The sequence below is a fragment of the Agelaius phoeniceus genome, chromosome 8 (genome assembly GCF_051311805.1).
Source record: "Agelaius phoeniceus isolate bAgePho1 chromosome 8, bAgePho1.hap1, whole genome shotgun sequence".
Lineage (NCBI taxonomy): Eukaryota > Metazoa > Chordata > Aves > Passeriformes > Icteridae > Agelaius > Agelaius phoeniceus.
The window spans coordinates 9176377-9200904 of NC_135272.1; the positions used below are offsets into that span (position 1 = coordinate 9176377).

General features: G+C 48.6%; 1 protein-coding gene across 1 annotated transcript; it reads left to right on the forward strand.

Annotated features, from left to right (window-relative positions):
* Positions 1-602: 602 nt before the first annotated feature.
* On the forward strand, positions 603-24319 carry RXRG (retinoid X receptor gamma). Its single transcript, XM_054638392.2, has 10 exons — positions 603-1013; positions 12259-12500; positions 16102-16246; positions 17047-17226; positions 19881-20041; positions 21149-21278; positions 21884-22016; positions 22726-22817; positions 23089-23194; positions 23866-24319. The coding sequence occupies exons 1-10, from the start codon at positions 965-967 to the stop codon at positions 24011-24013; spliced, it is 1386 nt and encodes a 461-aa protein (XP_054494367.1). The 5' UTR covers positions 603-964; the 3' UTR covers positions 24014-24319.
* Positions 24320-24528: the final 209 nt, after the last annotated feature.

Sequence of the window (24528 nt, forward strand, 5' to 3'; positions counted from 1 at the left end):
TGACTGTATGCAGTCAGTATTGAGGTATCCCTGCCTAGTGCCAGGCTTTTGCTCCCTGCTCCTGACAAGGATCCCCAGCGTGGCTGGTAAAGGCCAGCAGTGCAGGTAAAGCCAGTGTTGTCCTGAAACAGCAAACTTTGCCAACAGGTTAGGAATCCTTGTGCTTGCTGGGATTGACACTCATGGATTGAGCCCCCCGGGCTCTGTCCCACCTCCTCTCACCCCACACAGCTTTAGCAACCGGTTTAATGAGGCTTTTGGTGTGGTTTGCGTGTCTTTTGTGCTCCTTTGGGTGGGGCTGGGGATGGGAGCTGAGCTGCCAGCTCCGCTAGCCCCAGGAAGGTGTTGCTGGTTCTCAGCCTTGCATGTCCCAGGGGTGGCTGCAGCCCAGCACCGCAGGGCCGTGCCGTGGTTTCGGCAGCACAGCTGAGGCAGGATCTGCTGTAGGATGCGGGGTGGATGTGCAGCTCCTCCTGGCCAGGGCTGCTCCTTTGCGTGGCCACAGAGACCCTACACATGGCCGGAGCTGCTGGCACCGACGCTGGTGGAACAGCACATCACCCCCTCCTTCCCCACGATGCTCCTCCCCTGAACAACTTAACCTCTCCCCCTGCTCCCGATTCCCGATCCATACCGGAGCCGCCGTGCATTGATTGGCGTCTCCGCCGGGCGATTATGCTGCGTGCCCGGAGCGCCGGGAATTCGCGGGGAGCCGAGGCAGCCGAGCAGGGCAGCGGGCGCTGAGGAGCGGGGGAACGCGGGGGAACGCGGGGCTGGCCCGGGCCCGGCTGCGGCTGCGGCCGGCGTGAGGCGAGGATGGGCCCGCGGCGGGGGGAAGCTGCCCCGGCACCCTCCGAGAGCCCCCTCAGAGCCATGCCCCGGCCCCGGCTGCGCTCCGGGCGGCTTTGAAGTTTAGAGGAGGCACTTGTGTCGGGAAAGGCGAGCGATGAACTGAAGATTAAACATGTATGGGAATTATCCTCACTTCATTAAGTTTCCTGCGGGCTTTGGCAGTAAGTGTTTTACTTGCGTTTACTGGGTTAGGGGGAGGATCTGATCCCACGGTGGAGGCAAGGGGGGGTGTAAAGGGAATTTAAAAACGTGTTTAATCTAGCTGGGATGTGGCTGTAACCTGCAGTGCCCGTGTGCTTGTGATCGAAGCTGTCCTGTGGTTTTATGTGCTGTGAACTTCTGCACAGCCACACCAGGCTGCCTGAAATTCTGCAGGCTCCGCTTTTGAAGTTTAGCGGATCGTTTGGGAAATGCGTGTTTGTGTCTGTGTGTGGTGGCGTGAATCTCTTCATTGTAAGAACAGCATCAAACCGAGTAAGCATCTGTCCGATTTAATTTTTATTGACTTGTTTGAGGGGAGGGAAAAATTACTTCTCAAACCTGAAACACCTCCCGAGAAAACCTTAAGAGGGCTAATTCCTTGCTTTGCGGGGCTATCTCCTGCCCTTGTGACACAGATCCCACCATAATCGTGTGGAGCCGTGTCAGATGAGCCAGGGGAGGCTACCCAGGAGGCTGTGACACCCCTGCGCCCACCGAGAGCGAGCCCTGGCTGCAGGAACCGCGGCTGCTCTCGGGAAATGCACTTTGGGATCACTCTTTATGTTTTATCTGAGGTTATTCCCCTTGCCGTGACGCAGGGGGAATGGGTTGAGGAGCTGTAGGTTGGAGAGCTCGGCTGCGAGGGGCTGGGAGCACCCACTATGGACTGCTGGAAGTACTGATGGAACAGAAAGTGCATGTGTGTGCAAAGTCTTGGTGCCTCTGGAAAGCTCCTTAAGTTGTTCCCAGCCCTTCAAGGTGGGGAAATGCCTCCAGGATTCGCTCTGTGTATATCAGCCTAGTATTTCTCTGCTGGAGAAGGGAGAAGCAGTTCCTGCAGACCTCACATTGCACATGGGATGTTCCCACTATGTGTGGGGTTTTTTCCCCTCCCTTTTTCACCAGATGCTCACCTCTGGTAATTCTCCAACTCCAGGAAAGTATTGCATCAAGTTATCCTCGAGTTTCACAAGAGCTTGACTTTCCAAAATACCTTTTTAGGCTGTTTCTGCAGAAAGGGGATGGCTCGTTGGGAGAATCTATTGCTCACTGGTGGTTTTAAGGACCCAGCAAATTCAGCTGAACTCTCTCCTACTGCTGCAATAAGAACAAAACAATGAAAGTGTTATTTGTGTTTAATTTATTTCTATTACAAACTTGCAACGAACCAAAAGAAAAGTGACAGTTAAGCTGATCTTCATAGGAACCAGGCAGAGATCCCTGTAGGGACAAGGGTCACAACACTCAGCAGAGCCTTTGGGAGATTTCTAGGAGAGGAAATTGGTAATAGGAGCAGAGGGATTTCTGTTCCAGCAGTGAAGGTGAAGAGATTGCTCTCTAACAGTTCAGTATATTGGGAGTTTAACTTCCATTTAAAGTATTAAACTGGGGTTTTAACCTGCTTCCAACTTGGTATTGGAAACAGAGGCGTTTTCTGTATGTGAATGCCTGGCAGAGATGCAAAAGCATTGGCCAAGTTTTGCTTGGGATGCTTTAAAGCAGTCCCTCTGTCCTGTCTTGTGCTCCCTGGATGGAGTTTGCCACTCCTGGCCACGCTCCCCTCAAAGCCAGAGGGCTTCCATGTCCCTGTGGCAGCTTGGTGAGGTGGCAGCTCCCTCTCCTTGGGTGAGGGGGATTCTGGCTGGCTGAGAAAGCAGTGCCTGTTTTGGCCAGACAGCTTTGAGCCTGTGTGAGAGGGCAGCCAGGCTTTGGAGGAGGGGGAGACATGGTGGTGACCATGGTGGAAGGGATCTTCCACTGCCTTGGGTCCTCCCCACAAAGCCTGTGCAGGCAGCCTGCATCTCCATCCGGCCCACCATGTGTTCCTGGTGTTTACTGCTCCCCATCCTTGGAAAAGCCATGAAATTCTTCCTGGAACATCAGGGTGCCAGGGCAGTGTCCACACTAAGCTGTCAGCTTGTAGCATTCATTGCAGGGTGTTGCTGGAGGGGAAAGTTAAGGTGATGCAGGTTTTGCTGTTCTTCTTGCACTCAGATTTCCTTTAGCTCTGAAATTCTGGGCTTCAGTTTCAGCATAATGGCAAAAATAAGGGCATCTACTTGCTGTCTTTTTCTTTGCTTTCAGGTAGCTGTTGCATCTGCTTTACCTTAATTTTATCTGCATTCAGGTTAGAAATAAGGTGCATGTTTTTGATGGGGTATGCAACACTCATTTTGATCTTAAACATCTGAATAGCGCCACCAAATTTGTCTGAGAAATACATCCACAACTTGGTCATAAGCACATGATTTGTGGTGAGAAAAGGACAATCAGACTCCAAGGTGTCACAGATGAGTTTGTAGAATAGCAGGGAAAATGTTCAGACGAGTCACTCTCAGACATTTAAAGCAGGAGATGTGCTGGGCTACAGGAGCAAAGAAAGAAGCAATAAAAATGTGTTTTTAGTCTCCAGAAGGATGCATTTCACCCCAAGCCCAGCTCCCAGGGCAAGGAAAGATGCTGTGCTGGCTGTCCTCTCTCTCTGGGCACTCTCTGGCACCGTTGGTTGGGGACAAGAACTAACTTGGCTCCTCCACAAAGTCTCTTTTATTGGTACTCATGTAACTTGGCCTGTGGCCACACCACCTCCGGCTGCAATCTTGTCAGCTCTCCCAGGCAAAGCAGGGTTAGGCCAGGTCGTTTAGGGGATAGGGAGAGGAAAACCCACTTTGTGCTGGACTGGCTCTGCTGCCTGGCTGGCTGGCACCTTTTTCACATGTGATGGTCCCAGGTTTTGTGACCTGCAGGATGCTTTTTCCCCTGGATGTCATGGCTCGCTGTGTCCATTCCTGTAATTGTGGATGTGAGGATGGAAAAGAGTCCTTTGACCCAGGAAAGGTGTGAGGAAATCCAGTGACTGGGCAACTCTGGTATCTAAGAAAACGAAACTTTAAATTTTGTGAAAATTTTTCTTTTAAAGCAGGAGACACCTGCCTTCAGTTGCCTGGGGCAACCACAGGTCTTGCAGTCAGTGGGATCCATTCTCCTGGGGACCTGTAGCCTCTCCACAAATTCAAAGACAACTGTAGGAATTTGTACATGTTTATTCCTGGTGGCTGCTGGCCAAGTGGGAAATCTGATCAAACAATCATGGGAAAAACCCTTCAGGCCTCAAATTCAACGACTTTTTCCTTTTTTTTTGGAGACAAGGAGCTTTATCCAACTCTTGTGTGTTACTGTGGTCACCAGGGAGATGTGACACCTTGTTAGGGTGAGTAAATCTGGCTTGCAGTTCTGTTTTAATTACTTGATGTGTAGTTGCTAAAGGAGTCTTTCCCTGGTGCAGGCTCAGCAGCAGATGCTATTTTGAGGTCTTGGCCTGATTGGACTGAAATTGGACAGTGGGACAATAGCTTAGTAAGTCCAAGGACATTTGGACACGACACACAGCTTCTTGTGGCCAGGTTTTGGATGGCCCCTGTTTGCAAGGGAGGTACAGGAGCATTACCAGAGAAGAGAGGAAGCAGCTCTTCCCACCACCTGGAGAGCTGAGGGAAACTTTCTGCTGCCCAGTGTAGGTCCCTGATGGAGAAACCCCTGCTCCCATATGTGCCACTACAGCTCCTGAGAGTTTTCCTCCTCATTTTTAGTGCTCAGGGAAGGCTGCATTATTTATTGGCATGGAGTTGAGCAGGAAGATGGAAACACAGAGGTCACTGGACCTTAAAAGCAAGGCAAACCCACTAACCTTTCTGTGGGATATTAGCATGGCAGTTTGTACTTTCTGTGGGAATCTGCTTGGATGGTTAAAAATATCCCCAGAAAGGGAGTTTTTTGGTTCATCTTCTGTGTATTAAACAAAAACAACTTCTGCAGTCCCAGCAGCAGAACTTTGCTGGATTCCAGTTATGGTGGGTATCCTGCTACCATCACTGCAGCCACTTTCAGGAGTGTTTCAGGTATTTTCCTTTCAAGGTCGTCCCCAAGGACGAGCTGTTTGCCAGGCTGCACCTCCCACGCACACTCGTGCTCCTCTCCTGAAATCAGCCCTTCTCTGCCTGTCTCTTCCCACCTCTAAGTGCTTTCTGATCTGCAGAGGATGAAGTATCTGCAAAGTCATGTGTCAGGCAGGGCAGCTCACACCTTTAAATGTTTGTGAACCTTTTCTCTGAAGCCTTGGGAGCCTAAGTGTTTTTCATTGTTTGATGAGTTCCAGCTTTTGATTCTCTCTGATACTAAAAAGGAAACTGTGACTGTTGAGAGTATCATTATCTCTAGGCTTGCCAGGGCTCTTCAAGGATTGTTTTAGGCCTTAGATGAGCTCAGACCTCAGTGCTGAACATGGGTATTTCTCTCAAGGCTTTGCTGGGTTTTAGAGCTGAAGGGCAATTGTCCAAAACAAACCTGCAGCCTGTGGTGGTTAAACAGACAGTGTGTGCAGTACTTGGATGTTTCTGCTCTCTGCATTTTGATTCTTCTTTCTGCTCAGGTGTAACTGCTGAAGCTGGTGTTTGCTGCCATTATTTGTGTGAAAATCAAGACAGTTTTCTTGGTTGCAGCCTTTCTCTTCCTACTGCCTTCACCGAGATATTTGGGGTCACTTGTGTGCTCCTGCAGAAGAGAAGTCTTTGTTTCCACACCTTCCTCAGCTTCACCTGTGAAGTTCTTGGAGCACAGAGGTGCATCCAAAGTGCCTTTATCAAGCTCACTTTGGTCCAGTTTCTCTGTGCTAGCCCAGACCTGGTTGTCTAGAGTTGGTGTGATGGACTTGGAGCTTTTGTGCTCTGCAGGTGCATCTGTTGGACACCTACACATCTGCTGTGATGTAGATGGTGTTCTTCTACTGCTGATTGATGAGGCCATTCATGCAAGTTTCCTATCCCTGGATTAGGATTTTGTTAAAATTGAAGATGAAGCACAGTTGGAGTGGAGTATCAAAGCTTTGTGTATTTGCTCAGTAGCTGGTGGGTGAGGGTAATGCTGTTGCTCATGTCCTCAAGGGCAGTAATTTCAAAATGCAGAGAACTGAGTATTTCTTGGGGTCTTTCTTCATTATTTTTCCTGATGTCAGCAGAGATGCTTAAACTGATATTAGATATGATCCTTATTCTGAATGCTGAAGCAACAGTATGGACACTGTATTTGTGTGTGTGTGTGTGTGTGTGTGTGTGTGTGTGTACTTCAGCTGCTCCCTGCCACAAACAATGCTGTAATTTGCAGAGCCACTTTGAAACAGTCAAGCACCCAGAACCAAATTCTTCTTTCTTAAGCTTTGCCCCCTTCAAAGAGAAGGCTGGAGCGTGTGCTTCTGTTTAAGGCAGCTTGTGGAGAGTTGATGGAGGCACTGGGTTCTCTGGGCAGTGCATGTTTGCAGCAGAAGTACTGGAAAATCCACACAATCCTCCTGTCCTCCCTTCCCCTGCTCCTCCAGAGAGAAATAAATACAAAATTGAGCTGTCCTGGACTTGGACAGGGAACTCCCTGTATTGTATTAGCAGGGTGCCCTGTGGCAGGAAGGAATGATGCATCTGACTCCATGTTCTTAGAAGGCTAATTTATTATTTTATGATACTATGTTGTAGAAAAGAATACTGTACTAAAGACTACAGAAAGGATACTTACAGAAGGCTAAAAAGATAATAATGAAAACTTGTGGCTCGACACAGCTTGACTGTAATTGGCCAATACGTCAAAACAATTCACATGAAACCAATGAAACAATCTCCAAACACATTCCACGTGTGAGCACAACACAGGAGAAGCAAATGAGATAAGAATTTGTTTTCCTTTTTCTCTGAGGCTTCTCAGGTTCCCAGGAGAAAATCCTGGGCAAAGAGATTTTTCAGAAAATATGATGGTGACATACCTGTCCAGGCATTAGTTTGGAGAAGAGAACGGGGAAGAAGGATAAAACAGCCTCACTTGTGGATCAGAAACAAGCCAATGGTGAATGCAGAGTGGTTGGTGAAAAGCAGCAGCCAGCCCTGATGCTCAGTGCAGGTCCCAGCTGGCCTTCCCCAGCTGTGTGGGGACATGGCCAGCGTGGTTGGTGCCCTGTGCTCGGGGCGTCCCCGTCCCTGCTGTCACCTTGCATTACCTGATGGACACTGCAGGCCTGGGTAAATGTCACCTGTGCCCCGTGCAGCGGGGGTGGCTGGCTGGGGCTGGCTGCAGGACTGACTCCTGGCTCCCCAGCCCACCCTGCTCCATCCCACAGCTGCTTCCCTGCTCCAGAGCAGCTCCTCCCCAGCTGCAGGAGCGATGGTGGTAGGATGGTGGGGATGGATGGAGAGCAGAGATCTCTGCAGCCATGCCGTGGAACTTGTGGGTTATTGCAAAGGGCCTGGGTGCAGGGCCCTGCTGGGAGCTGCCAGAGCAGGGCCCAGAGAAGTAAAGAGAGAGAAGGCAAGAGCGTGGTACAGAGGATGAGAGAGAGCAAAAGAGTAAAAGAGAGTGAAGTTCCCCTTGCAATACCATAAATCTTCTGTGCTGAATATTCTAATTCTCACTAACCAATCTAGTACAAGATACAAATCCTATAGCATTTCCATACAGCCTATAAGAATCATTACATTACCATACTGTGTTACATTTTAAACCCTAAAAACTCCTCTTTGGGCCCCTTATGCCAAGCTAGCAGGGTCTGCTCTGCCCCTTGGAGCTGTCTGCAAGCAGAGGGTGTTGTTCCATCAAAAGGGGATCACCTTCAGCTGGCCATGCCATTGTTTCCAGTTGTTCAGTAACTGAGGGATCTCAAAGCTTGCTTTCATTTCAATCTCACTTATAGTTTCTATAGTCTCAAAATCTTTTGCCAGGCAATCATATTTATAAGGCTTTCCTGTCTCATCTTCCCCAACATCTAGCCCTGTTCCACTGGCATTTGTCTGTCTCCCAGATGATGAGAGAAAATACCTGCACTAAAGCCATTCCATCCCAGTGAACCCAAGACCTTTCTGGGTTCTGCTGGGAGATGTGGGACACAGACCATCAGTATATTCTTGCAAGTCATTTAATTTAATTATTTTCTTTCAAAACTTGGCTCTTTGCACAGTCCAAACCTCCGTGGCTTCTTTGAACTGAAACAAGTTTGAGTGTATTCAGCTGAGCGAATAATTAACCCCAGGGTCAAGGATGCTTTGGCTTGGCTCTTCCTGCACACCTTTCAGCCATGAAAATTGCTCCTCTCACAAGCTGATAGTCTGCTAACACTCATTTCTTATATCCCTCTCTGGGCACTCTAGCCTGAAAATGAGAAGCTGAGAGGAGGATTTTCCCCAGGTGCAGGAGAATGCATTTCTTCTGCTCCTGTGGTAGATGACTTAGCAGACTTATCCCAGAAAAGGACTGGAAGTCAAAGTTTTTTGTTGTTTGTGGGCTTTTTGTCATCATTGTTGTGCTTTTCTAGATGGGGGCTTTATTCCAATTTGTAACAGATGGAAAAAGTTGTTGTTTGGTAAATGGAAAATAACACTGCTGGATTTGACCAGGGGTTTGTCAGAGCCTTGGCAGGACAGTGTAGCCAGACACTGTAAGAACAAGCATGTTAACTCTGGTTTGTGTCATCAGGTCCTGGCAAAGCCTGGCTTTACACCTCTGTGCTCTCCAGTAGGCATTTTCATTTATTCTTCTATCTCCACCAGCAAACACTCCTTTGTGCATTCACACTTCCTCTTTGGTATCTCATTGCTGGGATAACAGAGGTGTAACAGGGTAAAACCCTCCAGGCTTCCTGGCTTTGACCTTTGATCCCATCCTGGGGCTTAGGGGATCCCCCTGGGCACAGCCCTGAAACATTTTCCCCTTGGCAGGGTCACAGCCCACGGTGGGGCTTGGACTGGCCAGCAGCCTCCTGGTGGGAAGGCCTTGCTCTGGGTCCTTGTGCAGGCTGGAGCCTCTCTAATGGAGAAACTTGGCAGAGACAGCACTCCTGAAAGGTCTGGCATAAAAGCAAACAGTTAACTCTCTGGGGTGTCTTTCCTTATTGGTTTAAATCTTCTGCATGATACTTTCAAAATATGCCCTTTTCTGTGTTAATGGAAAAGGATGAAGAATCATTCTTCCTGCTCAGCTCTCCTGGTGTGAAAGATCTCTGCCCAGGATCCCCTGCAATGACTTATTTTCCAAGCTGAGGAATCCTCAAAGGCAATGTTGTTTACCTAGTTATTTAAAGAGGCGTAAAAGCAAATTCTTTCTAGGTCTGTGCTGCAGCTGCTGGGGAGGACTGCATGTTGTGGTACCACAGGTGATGAAAAATGCATTTGATTTTCTCTGAAGCTGATAATGGCCCGAGTCAGGATGATCCTTTTAAGCCCCAAGAAACATCTGAGGTGCCTATGTGAGCTGAGTGCTTGCTTAGGTAAGGGAGGGTCCAGACAAACAGCACAGCTTCTGCCCAGTGCTAAAGGCACTCTGTCCCTGGGATGAAGGACTGGAGCACTTGGGATCTATTCCAAGGCAGGGATTTTGCTGTCTGCTAGCAGAAAACAGGCTGTGTGTCCCTGTTGGTGGCAGGGGGATGTGGGGTGACTCTCTGGCAGCAGGCAGAGCCCTGCTCCTGCCTCCAGAGCGCCTCGCTGCCTCTGAGGCTTCTGCTGTTGTCATTGAGCCGGCTTCCTCCTGCTGCACATCGCTTTCCCACCGGGAGAATTGATCCAAAAAGCCAAAGCAAGAATTGACAAAGACCTTTTCTCCCCCTCCCTCAGCAGAATTAAGTCTGAAGCGGGTTGATAACGGCGGATGGAGTCCTCCTTGACTCTGACAAATGTCTTTAATGTTATTCAGCAAGCTGACCTTTTCCCGTCTTTATTGTGCATCTTCCCTTTGAATCAGATTTGATTGTTACTTCAGGTAGAATAACAAACACTGTCACGTAAATAACTTTGCAGTAATGTTAAAAAGAGGGAAAAAACCACAAACAAACAAAACACCCAAGTGCTGCCTTACTTGCAAATGCAAGGGGAGAATGTATCCTCTGTGCCAGCCATGAAAAAGCAGCTGTGTGACCTTCCCACACAACATCTTTGCCTTGCTACTCCAGGGAATCATCTCCTGTGTTGAAAAACCAACAGAGAAATAATGGTTCACAGAAATGTTAATGACAGCTAATGCTAACTAGGGCTGGTAAATTCTAAGGGAGGGAGAAAAGGTCATGGAAATCCTTAAAATGCACCTAGATGCATCACCCATTGGGACTAGTGGGCATTTGATGCTTGAATATTTGAGACTGGTCCTACAGAAGACAGTATTTAGGCCTTGGCTGAGCTGTTCAGCCTCAGAGTCTGCCCTGAAGTGGCAATGATCAGGGTTTTATTGTTTTTTACAGCACCTTTTCCTCAGCAGGGTTCAGGGCAGACTGATCTTGTGTGGCTCAGCTGGTGATGTGCACTGCAGCTCTTCAGCGTGGAGGGAGGAAACTCTCTGTCCTTGTAGCTGTGAGGGTGCCCTGGCACTTCTGCCTGGCCAAAGTCTCTGCTCTGATTTGTACAAATGAGGAAAAATAAAGGACAAATTGTTTTGGGGCTGCCTTGCCCTGAAACTTGCATTGCAAGCGTGTCATGAGGCATTCCTGGCTTGCTCCAGCTGCTATGGAAGATGCTGGCACCCAGCTTTGGGAGTGAACATGGGAAAAGGCACAGTGGAGACACAGTGGGTGGGGAGAGGGAAAACTGAGCCATGGGAGCACAAGGCCAGAGCCACCTCAAGGAGCAGGAAGGCTCCATCATAAGACTTGTGGAACATTCAGAGTTTCCAGGCTGGCTGGTGAGGATTTCAGGGTTTCAGAAGTGTGCTGTCCCTAGAGCTGGCTTGGACAAAAGAAATGGGACCTCAAGGAAGAGTTCAGAGCAAACTGAAAATCAGCCTGAGGCAGGCAGGCAGTGGTGCCTTCCTCCAAGTCTGCTGAGGCACTGAAGTGGAAAAGGAGTATTTTGTTATTAAGCATTATCTCCACAATAACTTTTGTTGCTGTATATTGCGGGTTCTTTAGTTTCTTTCTCCTGCCAAGGTGGGGATCAAATGTGTGAGATGGTATTTCTTGTTTCGACTCAGATGTTTTTTAGTTCTTATTTATATTACAGTCTCAAAAACTGTGAGTTTTACAGCACTTCACTCTAACAAGCTAAAAATTGAGTTGTATTTCTTTCTCTACAAGGCCTTTTAAGGATAAACTGTCTAATTAAGAAATGACAATTTTTTGTACTTTTAACTCAATAACTAATTACCTGTGACTCGCAATGCAGATGTTTCAATTTTTTTATATATATCTATATTTAAAATTATTATTATTATTATTATTAAATATATATTACAATATATATAATAAAATACTGCTCAAACTCATGAAGAAGAAGGTAAAGGAGAAGGACTATTTTTTACTCTAAAGCTTCTTGTTTTATATATTCTATATTAAAAAAATATATATTATATATATAATATAATATATAATATATAATTATATTATATATTATTATATATTATATATTATATATATTCTATATTCTAAAACTTTAAACTCTAAGTTTTCTACTGTGTGATATTACACACTTCTATTCAAACTACACACTCATAATCTTAGTTTCTATCATTTAATTTTGGAAGTCTTCTCTGTGGTCTCACATTAAATGTAGTGTTTTCTTGAGGGGTCAGCACAGAAAGTCTCAAATTCTCAGTAATCAGTGTTCCAACAGTATATAACTCACTTTCCTGTACTATAACCAACATTTTGTTCTTTTCTTTTTACAGTGTGCTTTGCTGCTTGGTTTTGAGGCTGGGCTGGCATTTTAAGCTGACACAACCTGTGGTATATTGGTCCCCTGTGGCAGGAAGGAAATGATGAATTTGACTCCATGTTAAGGCTAATTTATTATTTTATGATCTATATTATATTAAAGAATGCTATACTCAAACTGTACTAAAAAAATAGAGAAAGGATACTTACAGAAGGCTAGAAGATAATAATGAAAAACTTGTGACCTCTCCCAGAGTCCCAACACAGCTAGACCATGATTGGTCATTAAGTAAAAACAATTCACATGAAACCAATGAAACAATCACCTGTTGGATAAACAATCTCCAACCACATTCCAAAGCAGCAAAACACAGGAGAAGCAAATCAGATAACTATTGTTTGCCTTTTTCTCTGAGGCTCCTCAGCTTCCTGGGAGAAGAAATCCCAGCGCAGGGATTTTCCCAGGAAATATGATGATGACAACAACAAGGCTGGGCAGCCGGTGGCTATTTCATCCATCTCTCCGTTTCTCCCTGCAGATTCCCCGGTGCACGCCAGCTCCACGTCGGTGAGCCTGTCCTCGGGGCTCTCCACAGGGAGCCCGGTGGTGGAGGGGCCCCCCAGCTTCCTGGAGCCCCCCGGGAGCGTGGCGCGGGCGCTGCCGGCACCCATGAGCGCCCTGGGCTCGCCCTACAGGGTCATCACCTCCTCCCTGGGCTCGCACCCCGTCGCTCTGTCCTCCGCCCCCGGCGTGAATTTCGTGGCACACGCCAGCCCACAGGTGGGGATGTGATGCTTTCATTGCTACAGTTCGGTGTTCAGGATGGGTGAAGTCCCAAAAGTTGAGGGAGAGGGTTGGCTGGTGAGGAGTTTGGCCATTCAGAGCTCAGCTGGAAAGAATATTTTCTAGCACGTGAATCTGCATTAATCAGCCTTGCACAGACACGCAGGCCACACCAGTTTTAAAATACCCTACAGGATTCTTGGGTGTCTGTGGTTGAAATGGCTCTCGAGGTATTAGAAAGTCGTTGGTTCTGCTTTTCAAGGTTGTTTATTTTCTCTTATCTGTTACATTCTTTCTCTGACCTGCTGAGATCTGTCCAGTTGTGGCACAGTCCCTGCCCTTGGGGTGGTGTTAACTTTTTATACTAAGAACTACCTGTGCTTTATTTACAATAATTTTCCAATACCCATCACCTATGTTAGACAGTCTGTCTCTACTCTAAATCAATCCAAAAGTGTCACCATCACAGCAGAAGATGGAGAACAAGAAGAAGAAGAAGGACAGGACATGCTCAGGTTCCTCCATCTTGCCTCTTGAACCCCCATTCTAAAACCCTAAAATTCTACTTTTTTACCCCGTGACAAATTCACTATCATTCTACTCAAACTCTTGTGCCTTGTAAATCTTCAACAAAGTTGGTAATTGTTTCCATGGGCTAAAATCAAAGGCACAGGTGGTTTTGACTCCGTGCCAAGGTCTCTGAGCCCCCTGCCAGGGTCTGGAATCACCCAGGGCAGCCAGAGGAAAGTCCTAGGTTCCAACACAGGATGAGGGAAGAGAGCTAATTTCCAGCTTTGCTCTTGCTGTGGGTGCAGTCCAGCTCCCCTCTGTTGCAGTGTATAATTACTGTACATGGAAACAGGATAGCCAAGGGCTGCAGCATGTGAAACATTGCCCTTCCTCCTGCAAAAGCATATCTGCTTCATTTGGTTATCTGGAAAGGAGACAGACTTTCTAGGGAGAGACAAATGTTAATGCTAAATGCCAGCCACCTACTGTGGCTGGCATATCAGCTTGGCCTGAAGCAAAATGAAGCACTCCCATCCTTACTGCCTGTGCTCACGTGGGTGCTGAGGTTTCCCTTCCAGACAGGTGTTAGGGCTGGTGCCTCCCCAGAGCTTTGGGAGGGCTGGGAGCCTCCCAGGGTGGCTCTGTGGGATGGAGACATCCTGCTCCAAAAGCCTGGCACTGCCTCCTGCATTTCTGGTGGCAGTGTGGCATCTTGACAGAGAGCTGAAATGTTCTGGGCATCCAGATGTAAGTGAAAATTCTGCCTCTTAGGAGCAAGATTTTGTGTTTTATTAGTGGGACCTGAAGGTGGGAAGTGCTCAGAAGCCTCATGGCTCCTGCTGAGGGAAAAAAAAGGAGGTGGTCCCTGGTTCTCTGTCCCATACCCTGCTGCTACTCCTTGGAATGCCTGAACCTCTTCATAGTGCCTGGAAGGCTGGGAGAGGATGGCATGAGCTGAAGAGCTCTGAAAGAGGATGAGGTTTGGCTTACCTTTCCCCAGCATCCTCAACTCCTGTGTGAGCCTCAGCTGTCAGCAGTGGGAATGCTGGAGGATCCCTCTTCCCCTTGCAGCACCCAGCTGTTCCCCATGTATCTGATGGTATTTGTGCCCCTGACATCGAGGACAGGAGGGTTGGACAGGAAATTGTGGCAGCACTGGCTGGTTGGAAGCCTTTCCTTTGGGACTGGGGATGCTCTGGGAAGTGGTTTCCCCAGCCTGGGCCCTGTGCCAAGTTCCCAGATCTGAGGAGAAGGTTCCATTTGTGTTGCCTCTAATGCAAGGAGACAGCTGGGCCCTGGGGATTCAGCAGGGAGGCAGCTAATGGATTTGGGTTCAAGCAGTTGTCCCAGATACCATCCATGATTGCACTTCACCTGCAAGAGTCAAGCTCTAAGGACACTGATGGATAAAACTGCCCTGTGTGTCCCCCTCCCCTGTACCCTCTCTCCCTTTTATTCTTTCAAAATGTAGGCAGGGAGGAAGAAAAGGTGGTACCCGAGTTCTGAGTAACATTTTTTACCATAAAAAGTTCCTCCTGGCTCAGCATTTTGCCAAGATGATGGACACTTGTGGGGAGGAAGGGGTTTATTTCTCCTTTCCTTAGTCTGGATTTTGAAGCATAAGGATTTACAGTTGCCAGTGCCTGGTTTGAGTCTCTGCTGGGGAGATCAAACCTCTGTTCCTCTGGGCAATTTTTCCCAATACACTTATATGTCCTAGTGGAGCAAAAAAACCAACTTGGCTCCTGATTTTTGCTGGATATTTTTTTTTCCATGTTATTAAACCTTTGAAGCTTTGAAAATGAAGGGATAGCAGTGAGGGAAGATAAGAACAGGCTTCACCTTTTTTATTTTTCTAATGACAAGTCCAAAAATTCAAATGGGATGAACCCATGTTCTTTACTGAAATTTACTGTGGAAATTACCACTTTTTTTTGTGGGAAATGTACAGTTTCTTGGAGCAAATGGAGAACTTTCAGCAACATGCATGAAATCTACTGTTTTAAATGTTACAGAGATTGCAATGAAGGCTTGAGCTGGGTCTTCATCCAAACCATTGTTTTCTATCCCTGCTTCTGCCTTCTTTGAGCTGATAAATTGGCACAACTGTTCCATACAAACCCAGGGATGGAACAACCATCCCCAGCCCTTAACCCACAGCAGTGGGGAAGGTGATTTGGTGGTGGATGGTGGGCTTGGAGAGAGATTGTTCTGCCCAGACAGCTTTTGACAAGACGTGCTCAATGGCCCTTAACCCTCCCTGCCCTGCCTGACAGTGGCTCCAAAGCAAACAGCAATAAAAGGAAGCCCTGGGCAATGTCAGGCTTTGGTCTCTAATCAATGTGGGTTTGTAACCTTTAACTTCAGCAGCCAGGAGCAGCTCCTGGGGATCTCAGCTAGGGGCTCTGCATCATTTGCCTGCATCTCACAGCTGCTGATTTTTAGATGCTCAGCCTGATCCTTTTTTTTGTTTATTTGTTTATTTTTTTTAATAATCTGGTAACACCAAATCTGCCACCTGTGATAGTGTTTGGGAACCTAAGTCCCAGAGAGTCACCAAATGGCCATGTGTTCATGTGTATATGCAGATACTGTGAGACAGGGTAGATAACCCACTAATTTCTATTTATTTTTTCTTTTTTTAAGCACCATTACAGCTTCCCTAGCCATGAAGCAGTGCAGGTTTGATTGTAACAAATCACCTGTCTGCAGAGCTCTGTTTTACTAACCTGTTAGTGCTTGTGGCTGCCAGCAGCCAGCAATCAGCATCCTCTAATGAAGCAGCCAGGATCCCACCAGCCTCATGGCTTGGAGGCTGTAACTGAGCAGCTGAGGTTAGTGCCTGCCCTTTTCCAGCGCTGCTTAGTCCTGGCTTTGGTTACAACATCAGGCAGTGTCTACTTTAGTGCCTGCTTAAACCCCTCCTGCTGGATTCAGCAGGGATGTCTGTCTGCCCAGGGCAGCCCCATGGGGATAAGCTTGTGGGACAAGCCTGGAAGGAGCAGCAAGGGAAGGGTCAGCTCCATTTGGGGATGGTTTCACTGAGATGTGAGTCTCTCCTCTCTAACCTGTCTTGTGGTTTCTGCAGCTCAATGTCCTGAACAATGTCAGCAGCTCGGAGGATGTCAAGCCCTTGCCGGGTCTCCCGGGGATAGGGAACATGAATTATCCATCCACAAGTCCAGGATCCCTAGCCAAACATATCTGTGCCATCTGTGGGGACAGGTCCTCAGGTAGGAGGCTTTCTCTCTTGGGGAAGGCTTTGCGCAGTGAGAACTCTCCTGGTGCTCCTGTGCAGCACTGAGCAGTGTGGAGGCTGCTGGGGCCACACTGCTGTGGCAAGCTCATGGCTGGGCCTGGCTGGCTGTGTTGCAGATTAGTGCCCAAAAGTGAGCAAACCTAAACACTGTGCTCTTCTCCCTCGTGTGTGTAACCTCATTTTACCTTCTGTCCCTGTTTACCAAAGCTAAATCTACCAAAATCTCTGTGTTCCCATCTCCCTGTGCTTTGTGTCAGCTGGGCTCTGGCTGTGTCTGGGTTTTTTATCATACCCCAGTGAGCCTTGCATGCCCTCCCCATCTCTGTGTTCCCATTTCCCTGTACTTTGTGTCAGCTAGGCTCTGGCTGTGTCTGGGTTTTCTGTCATACCCCAGTGAGCCCTGCAAGCCTTCCCCATCTCTGTGTTCCCATCTCCCTGTGCTTTGTATCAGCTGGGCTCTGGCTGTGTCTGGGTTTTCTGTCATACCCCAGTGAGCCTTGCAAGCCCTCTCCATATCAGTGCACCCCTCTTGCTGCCTGTGGCTGTTGTGCAGCTCAGATGCTCCACATCACTCCACTGGCATGCAGCCCCTCCTTATCCCAGGAAAACAGTGGTCCTGTGGTTTGACTGCTGCTGCTAAGACTCACTGAAGCCAGTTCAGGCCTGCCAAGGTGATACCCTACAGTTTTTCCACCTTTGGATTTGCTTTGAGCTCCTCCATGCTGGAAGGAAAGGCCAAAACCTGCCTGCCCAGCCATTCCCTTGCCTCCCCAGGGAAGCACTATGGGGTGTACAGCTGTGAGGGCTGCAAAGGCTTCTTCAAGAGGACCATCAGGAAGGATCTGATCTACACCTGCCGGGATAACAAGGACTGCCTGATCGACAAGCGCCAGCGCAACCGCTGCCAGTACTGCCGCTACCAGAAGTGCCTCGCCATGGGGATGAAGAGGGAAGGTAGGGCTGCTTGGAGCAATGGCATTGGAGACATTTTCCTCCATTCATTAGGATAAATCAGGCTCTTGGTGGCCCTCCAAGGCTGGTGCATTCCAAAAGCCCCCACTGAGGGCATCAGGGGGTTTTGGACCTCATTACGCAAAGGAAATGAGAATCGTGGCTTAGGTTGGAAAAGAGTTTTAAGATCAAGTGGAACCATTGGCCCAGCAATGCAGATTGCACCACTAAACCCTGTCCCTAAGTGCCACATCTACCTGTCCTTTAAATACCTCTGGGATGGTGACTCAGCCACCTCCCTGAGCAGCCTGTTCCCATGTTGGACAGGGTGCAAAAAATTCTTCCTTCTGTGAAGACTTTTTTCCTAATAAGGGCTAATAAGGGAAGAGACTGATGGGGAAGCTGTTACAGTGTATTTTTCTTCTCACCTAATCACACACACTGGTGAGTATCAAAGCTTTTAACTGATTCTGACCCAACCTTGCCTCTAGTTAGTGACTCTTAATGGCTTGGACCCTTTGGAAACCTTTAAACCTCTGCTGGGACCCAGCAGTGAGGGGTCCTGCAGACTTCTTGCCTCCTTTGTGAAGAGCAGCTTCCATTTTTTTGTTTTTAATTTGCTGACTTCATTTGTCACCACCTAATTCTTGTACTGGAGGATAAGGGTGAATGATTTATTTCTATCTCTCATTTTATAGTTCTCTGTCATTTCCCCTCTGTCATTTCCATTCACCTGCTGAGCTGGATTGTCTCCCAAATTATCCTAACAGATGCAAGGTCAGGAAGTGACAACCAACACAGCATTTAAGCTCCTTTTTTCTAAGATAAAGTAACAGAGCTGCCTAGGGAAGTAGCTGTAACACTGGTCATGAGCTGATCCTCATCCTGCAGCATCACCAAAGCTGTGCTGCCTCAGGCTCACAGGGCAGCAGGGGACTGCACAATGCCAGGCTGGAATCAAAAACTTAATCCCAGGCATAGCTCCCTCTTCCAGCCAGGTGCAAAGTGGTTCAGAGGACCAGGGTGTTAGCACAACTTCCTTTTGCAGAGAGTGAAAATTTAAACCCCAGGATCTTGGTGGATCCTGTGGGAGTTTGGCTGCAGCAATCACAGGGGCCTTTTGGGAGCTGCAGAAACTGGGGACAGAGTGCAGCTTGAGTTCAGGGGCTGAGTGATGGGACTGGTATTTCCTTGCCATGTTCTTTCTTCCAGTAAGATTTTGGTGACTTCAGAAGCACTTGCATGGCTTTTCCTGTCCATTGCTCTGAAGAGCACAAATGTTCCCCCCCAGCAGGCTGGCAGATACTTGTGTCCTGTGTTGCCCTCCCTCACAAGCACCAGGCTGGATGCCCCACTGATCCATCTCCTTGGGTGTTGCCACTTCACCCCAGCAGTGAACTAAACAAATATAATGCCTGCTGGTCACTTCTTAAGCAGGATTGTTGTATTTCCCTTTGGGATTTCTTAAAAAAAAAAAGTGTACCCAGGACTTTTGTTGCACACAAGGTACACAGGTCCTACACTGGCCTGTCTTACACACACTGCAGCTTTGGTAGTTAAAAACTGAGCTTTGGAGAGAATGTCATGATTCTGTGCCTTCTTTAGAAAACATACAAAGAGGGGTGAAGGGAGTGAAGGTGTTGGGGTACTGATGTAGGAGGAACTTTCTAGTGGGGAGGATCAGGAAGAGAGGTGGTGGAGGGAGAGGTGATGCCAGGGCTGGGCCAGACTGGGTAGGATTTTGCTCAGGAATGAGACAAGCAGCAGGTGTGAATCCAGCTGGGGGTTTGGGACTGTCTAGCCCTGCTGCTGGATGCTCTGGCTGCTGTGGGATTGTTGAAAACATACTGGGACTGTTGGAAGCATGCTGAGAGCATAAAAAGCCTGTCTGTGAGTGCAGGAGTGCTGTGAGCGCTGCCTCCTCCAGCACCCAGTGACAGCCGAGCCCAGGCTGCCACCTGGAGGCATCAACTCCTCTTCCCTCTGTTCTGGAGCTTCATACTTTGGAAATCACAATCTTTGGTCAAATTTGGAGGCTACTGGTCTGCAGCAACCTCCGAGTTCTTGATGTGGGAGCAGCCATTTTAATGGGTGAACATCTGAAATACCCATTTATTGTAAAATGCAGGTCCACTGACGAGGGGAGAGAATGATGCATCTGACTCCATGTTCTCAGAAGGCTAATTTATTACTTTATTATACTATATTTTATTAAAGAATATTATACTATACTATAAAGAATACAGAAAGGATACTTACAGAATGCTAAAAAGATAATAATGAAAACTCCTGACTCTCTCCAGAGTCCAAACTCAGCTTGGCCCTGATTGGCCAATGAGTCAAACAACTCACAGCAGAATCCAATGAAATAATCACCTGTGGGTAAACAATCCCCAAACACGTTCCACACCAGCACAACACAGGAGAAGCAAATGAGATAAGAATTGTTTCCCTTTTCTCTGAGGCCTCTCTCGCTGCCTTTCAGCTTCCCAGGAGAAAAACCCTAGGTGAAGGAATTTTTTCAGAGAATGTGAATGCCACCCCCATTTCTTTTCTGCTGTCCCCTGCTTGAGGGGGTTTCCATGCCACCTGTGGGGACCCCCTGTGAGCAGGTGAGCGTTGCTGTGGCTGTAGAGAGCCGTGTTTGTGTCCCACAGCTGTGCAGGAGGAGAGGCAGAGGAGCAGGGAGCGCAGTGAGACCGAGGCCGAGTCCACTAGCAGTGGCAGTGAGGACATGCCCGTGGAGAGGATCCTGGAAGCTGAGCTGGCAGTGGAGCCCAAAACAGAGGCCTACAGTGACATGGGCACTGAGAGCTCGGTAAGATCCCCTGGCAGCACCTGCAGCCAGAGATTGGAGCTGGGATTTGAGCAGATAAGCACCATGTGAACAACAAGCATTGTACCAAGGGGGTTTTGCTCCACTGCACCTAAAAATCACCAACAGTTTCTCTGTTGGAGATACTCTGAATGACAACTATATGTTATTTTCCAAGCATTTTTCCCCAGTCTTTTTTAGTTTCAATGAGGAATCTGGATGCTGGAGAGCCTGAGCCCTGTGCTGGCTTTCACATGTGCATAGCCCTGAACACTTCTTGTCTGCCCCTGGCTGGGGTGGAGCTGAACACAGCAGGTTTACTGCTGTGGTTTTACTGGTTTGGATGGAACTGGTGCTCATGCCTGTTCAGGAGCTGCTCCCTGGCTTTTGGATATGCCCTGGGGAGCAAGACTGGAGCCAGCCACAAGGGACTTGCTTTGCAAAGGGGTAACAAGCAAACAGAAGAGTCTAGCAACCAGCTTGATGCCTTAGGATTAAGCTTTTATATTTTTCAAATCCTATACTGCTTTAGTGTATAACTCTAAATTCCATAGAGAGTGTCAGCTACTGTCTTCACATTTTGGTCAGACAAAACAACCCCTCTGGGCCTGAAACTCAAAGACATCCTACTTCCTCAGGCCTCAAAAAGTGTAAACAAAAGTGAAATGGGGGAGAGCAAACTGAGGGAATATGACTTCATTACCTGAAGCTGTAATTGGAGGATTAACCCCTGATATGGAAATGGACCAAACTTATAATTGTTGGAAAAACTTAGCATTGTCCATCTTGGGTGTAGTCCCTCTTTTGACTGCCCAAGGTCTGCCTGTTGAAGACCTTCAATAAATACTTGCTTTTATCCTCTTAATCTGGTCTAGCCTCTGTTCTAGGTGGCCACTCCAAGGCATCAAGCTGACTTGGCTGGCTGCAGAGGGGACAGTGGTAACAAATACCTGCTCTTCCCAACAGCACCCACCTGAGATTATTGTTAATTTGGGTGCTGTTCTTGTGGTGTTCAGTATTGTTAACTCCATTGTGATTATCAAAGACTTTCCATTGATGAATTCTCCTCTTTTCCTCTGCTCTTTTCCTTTTGGTACCCCTCTCTGTTAGACAAATGACCCTGTCACCAACATCTGCCATGCTGCTGACAAGCAGCTCTTCACTCTGGTCGAGTGGGCCAAGCGCATCCCCCACTTCTCCGACCTGACGCTGGAAGACCAAGTCATTCTCCTCCGGGCAGGTAGTGTCCCCCACCTGGGGCTGTCCCTGCTGCCCCTGTCCCTTCTCTGGGCTGTGTGAGAGCCAGCTAGGCTGGGTGGTGAATGTGCAATCCTGAGCCAATCCATTCCTGCACGTCCCATTCTGAGACACGATGAGAGGTTGGCGGAGGCTGTGGATGGGATACTAGAATCTGTTGTTTGTACAGAGATTGGAATTGCTAGGAATATGTGTTTTAGGAAGAAAATCCAAAATATATTCTCCCTTTTCTTTTTTGTAATTTTAATTGTTTTCCCTTTGAGCCAGTTTCTGCTCCTTGCTTGCTGCTAGTCAGGGTCACTGAATCATAGAATATCCTGAGCTGGAAGGAACCTGCAAGAATCATCAAAGTCCAACTCCTGGCCCTGCCCAGAACAACCCCAAGAATCCCACCATGTGCCTGAAAGCATTTTCCAAATATTTCCAAAGGATTTCTCACCTCTTGCAAGGGGTGCAGCTGGTACCTGGGGTGCCAACTCTCCCCTGAGTTTAATCCAAAGCCAGCAGGGAGAAACCAGCTCTGCTGCTCTGTGTGGAACTGCTTTGTGGCTGGACTGCCTGACGTGTCCTGCCCTCCTGTGCTTGCAGGCTGGAATGAGCTGCTCATTGCCTCTTTCTCCCATCGCTCTGTGTCGGTGCAGGATGGGATCCTGCTGGCCACGGGCCTGCACGTGCACCGCAGCAGCGCCCACAGCGCTGGCGTGGGCTCCATCTTTGACAGGTACGTGGCTGCCATCCCCCAGCAGGGCTGGCCAGGCTGGCTCTGCCTTCCCCTCTCAGTGGGAAACATGTCCTTAAGGGGAACTGGAGCAAAGCCTTTGTGGTTTGGGGCAGAAGTAGCTTGGAATGAGCAGGGGATGTTTGACTGACTTAAAAAAAAAACAAGAATGGGGTGAAAGCACAGTGGGAAGGGATTTGCAGAAGCAGATGTTGGGTTGGGTGTGCAGGGGGAGGAATGCTTCTGTCTAGAGAGTTCACTGTGGCTGTATCTAGGCCTAATATTGCTCACCAAGAGCTTTAGATGGCAAAGCCTTCAACCCCAACTTGCTTGTGTAACAAGTGCATGCATATTGTCCCTGCCATGCCTGCTCCCTGCCTGGCAGGACACTGCCTCACCACTCCTTCACACCTGGCACATGTAAGGACAGTGCCCATGTTTTGCACCACACAGTGAAAAGTGGAGAAAACCCATGTGGTTTTCCTTGAGTGAGTGCAAATTGGGAGTGCTGTGTGCTGAACAAAGCGAGAACAGGAGCAAATTTGATGCTCAGGATGTTGCTGATGCACTTGTAGAACAGCAGTGTGGGGCATGGCTGTGCCTCAAAGATGCCTCTCTTCCTGCAGAGAAGAATTGAGGGTATTCCCAGTGCCTATTTTCAGTGGAGAAACTGGTCTCTGATTGTCTGCTCACCCATGTTCCCCACATGCAGGGTTTTGACAGAGCTGGTGTCCAAAATGAAAGACATGCAGATGGATAAGTCGGAGCTGGGGTGCCTGCGAGCCATTGTCCTGTTTAACCCAGGTAAGCCTGAGGCTGGGGTCAGTCCCAGGTGACAAGCACTCCCTCTGGGCCTCAGCAAGTCACTGTGACAGTGAGCATCAAGGCTGCAGACAGATTTCATGCTTTGGGTTGGAAGTTTCCTTGAGGATCACATCATTCCAGCCCCCTGCAATGGGCAGGGACAGCTCCCAGCAGACCAACATTTGTCCCAGTCCTCTCCTGCCTGTGCACACAGTGCAGAGACCCAATGTGCAGAGATCCTTTCCCCACCTGTATTTCCTCCCCTGAGCAGATGCCAAGGGTTTGTCCAGCCCCTCAGAAGTGGAATCTCTGCGGGAGAAGGTCTATGCCACGCTGGAAGCCTACACGAAGCAGAAGTACCCCGAGCAGCCAGGGCGGTGAGTGCCCCCGGCAGGGCAGCGGGATGCCCACCCTGCAGAGAGGAGCCTCGCTGTGCTGGCTCTGCCTGAGCCGCAGTGCCCAAATCCCCAGCCCTGAGGGTGCCGTGGAGATGGAATTCTGTTGCTTTCCAATCCAATCCTACCCTCTGCTGGCCGAGCTCTTGAAGCGCCGGCAGCTGGGTCGGTGCCGGCGGGATCTTCTGCTGGTCTTGGCTCTTGCTGTCACCACAGACACTGCCAGTGGGCTCTGGGCAGGGGGAACAGGGAACAGGCTGCCAGCTGCACCCCCTTCCAGCTGTGCCTTCAAACCAGAGGCAGTGCCTGGCAGCTGAGGGGTGCACACCCTCTGGGAGCCTGGGGAGTTTTTGAAGGTAGATTTAAATGGTACCATGGAGATACAGGTTGTGTTAAGATGTGCAAATCTGGATGTATCTTCTTTTTTTGTTTGCTTTCTTTTAAGTTTAAAAAATGCCGAATTCCATTTTGGAAAGGTACATATTCCCACCATACGAGGCAACAAATGCTTATATTGAAAGCTTAAGGGAATCTAAGTCTGAGAATGCCCCAAAGCATTTTTCTGGGGAGAATCTGGGCTGGTGCAGGCTTGGAAATAGGTGGGAGAGGGCAGGCAGTGCCTCCCCTGTGCCTCTGACTCTGCTCTTTCCCAGGTTTGCCAAGCTCCTCCTGCGCCTGCCGGCACTGCGCTCCATCGGGCTGAAGTGCCTGGAGCACCTCTTCTTCTTCAAGCTGATTGGAGACACCCCCATTGACACCTTTCTCATGGAGATGCTGGAGACACCCCTGCAGGTCACTTGAGGGTCTGTCTGGCCAGAGCCTGGCCCCCCCTGTGCCCCTGCAGAGCCTCCTGTCCCTGTGCTCTGAGCCTGTGAGAGCTCCAGAGCTGTCCTTGGCCCTCCGCTCCTCCTCGCTGGGATTGTGGTTTTGGACAGCTGTAAATCACCCCCTTGAGCCCTCCCTGGCCTGTCTGGAGGGGTCACAGATCCTCTACCCAGCTAACCACCCCCCTGCCCCCCTGTACAGATAATTGCTTTAAATTATTTTTTCATTCTCAATAAAAGTCAACAAAACAAATAAAATATTACGAGTGAGGCACTGATTGGAGCTGGCAGAGCAGTGTCTTCTTTTGCTGTGGTCACAGGTCCAGCTTGAGGTGGGGCTGAGGGTTCCTCCTGACACTCTTAGGCTGCCCAAATCAGGGCAGGAATGTCACTTGGGATATCTCTGCTTGTGCTGATGGACACTGTCCTCTGGCTGAGAGAAGACAGGTATTGCTCCTTCTTGTTTCTGCTAAAGAAAGACCAAGAGAAACT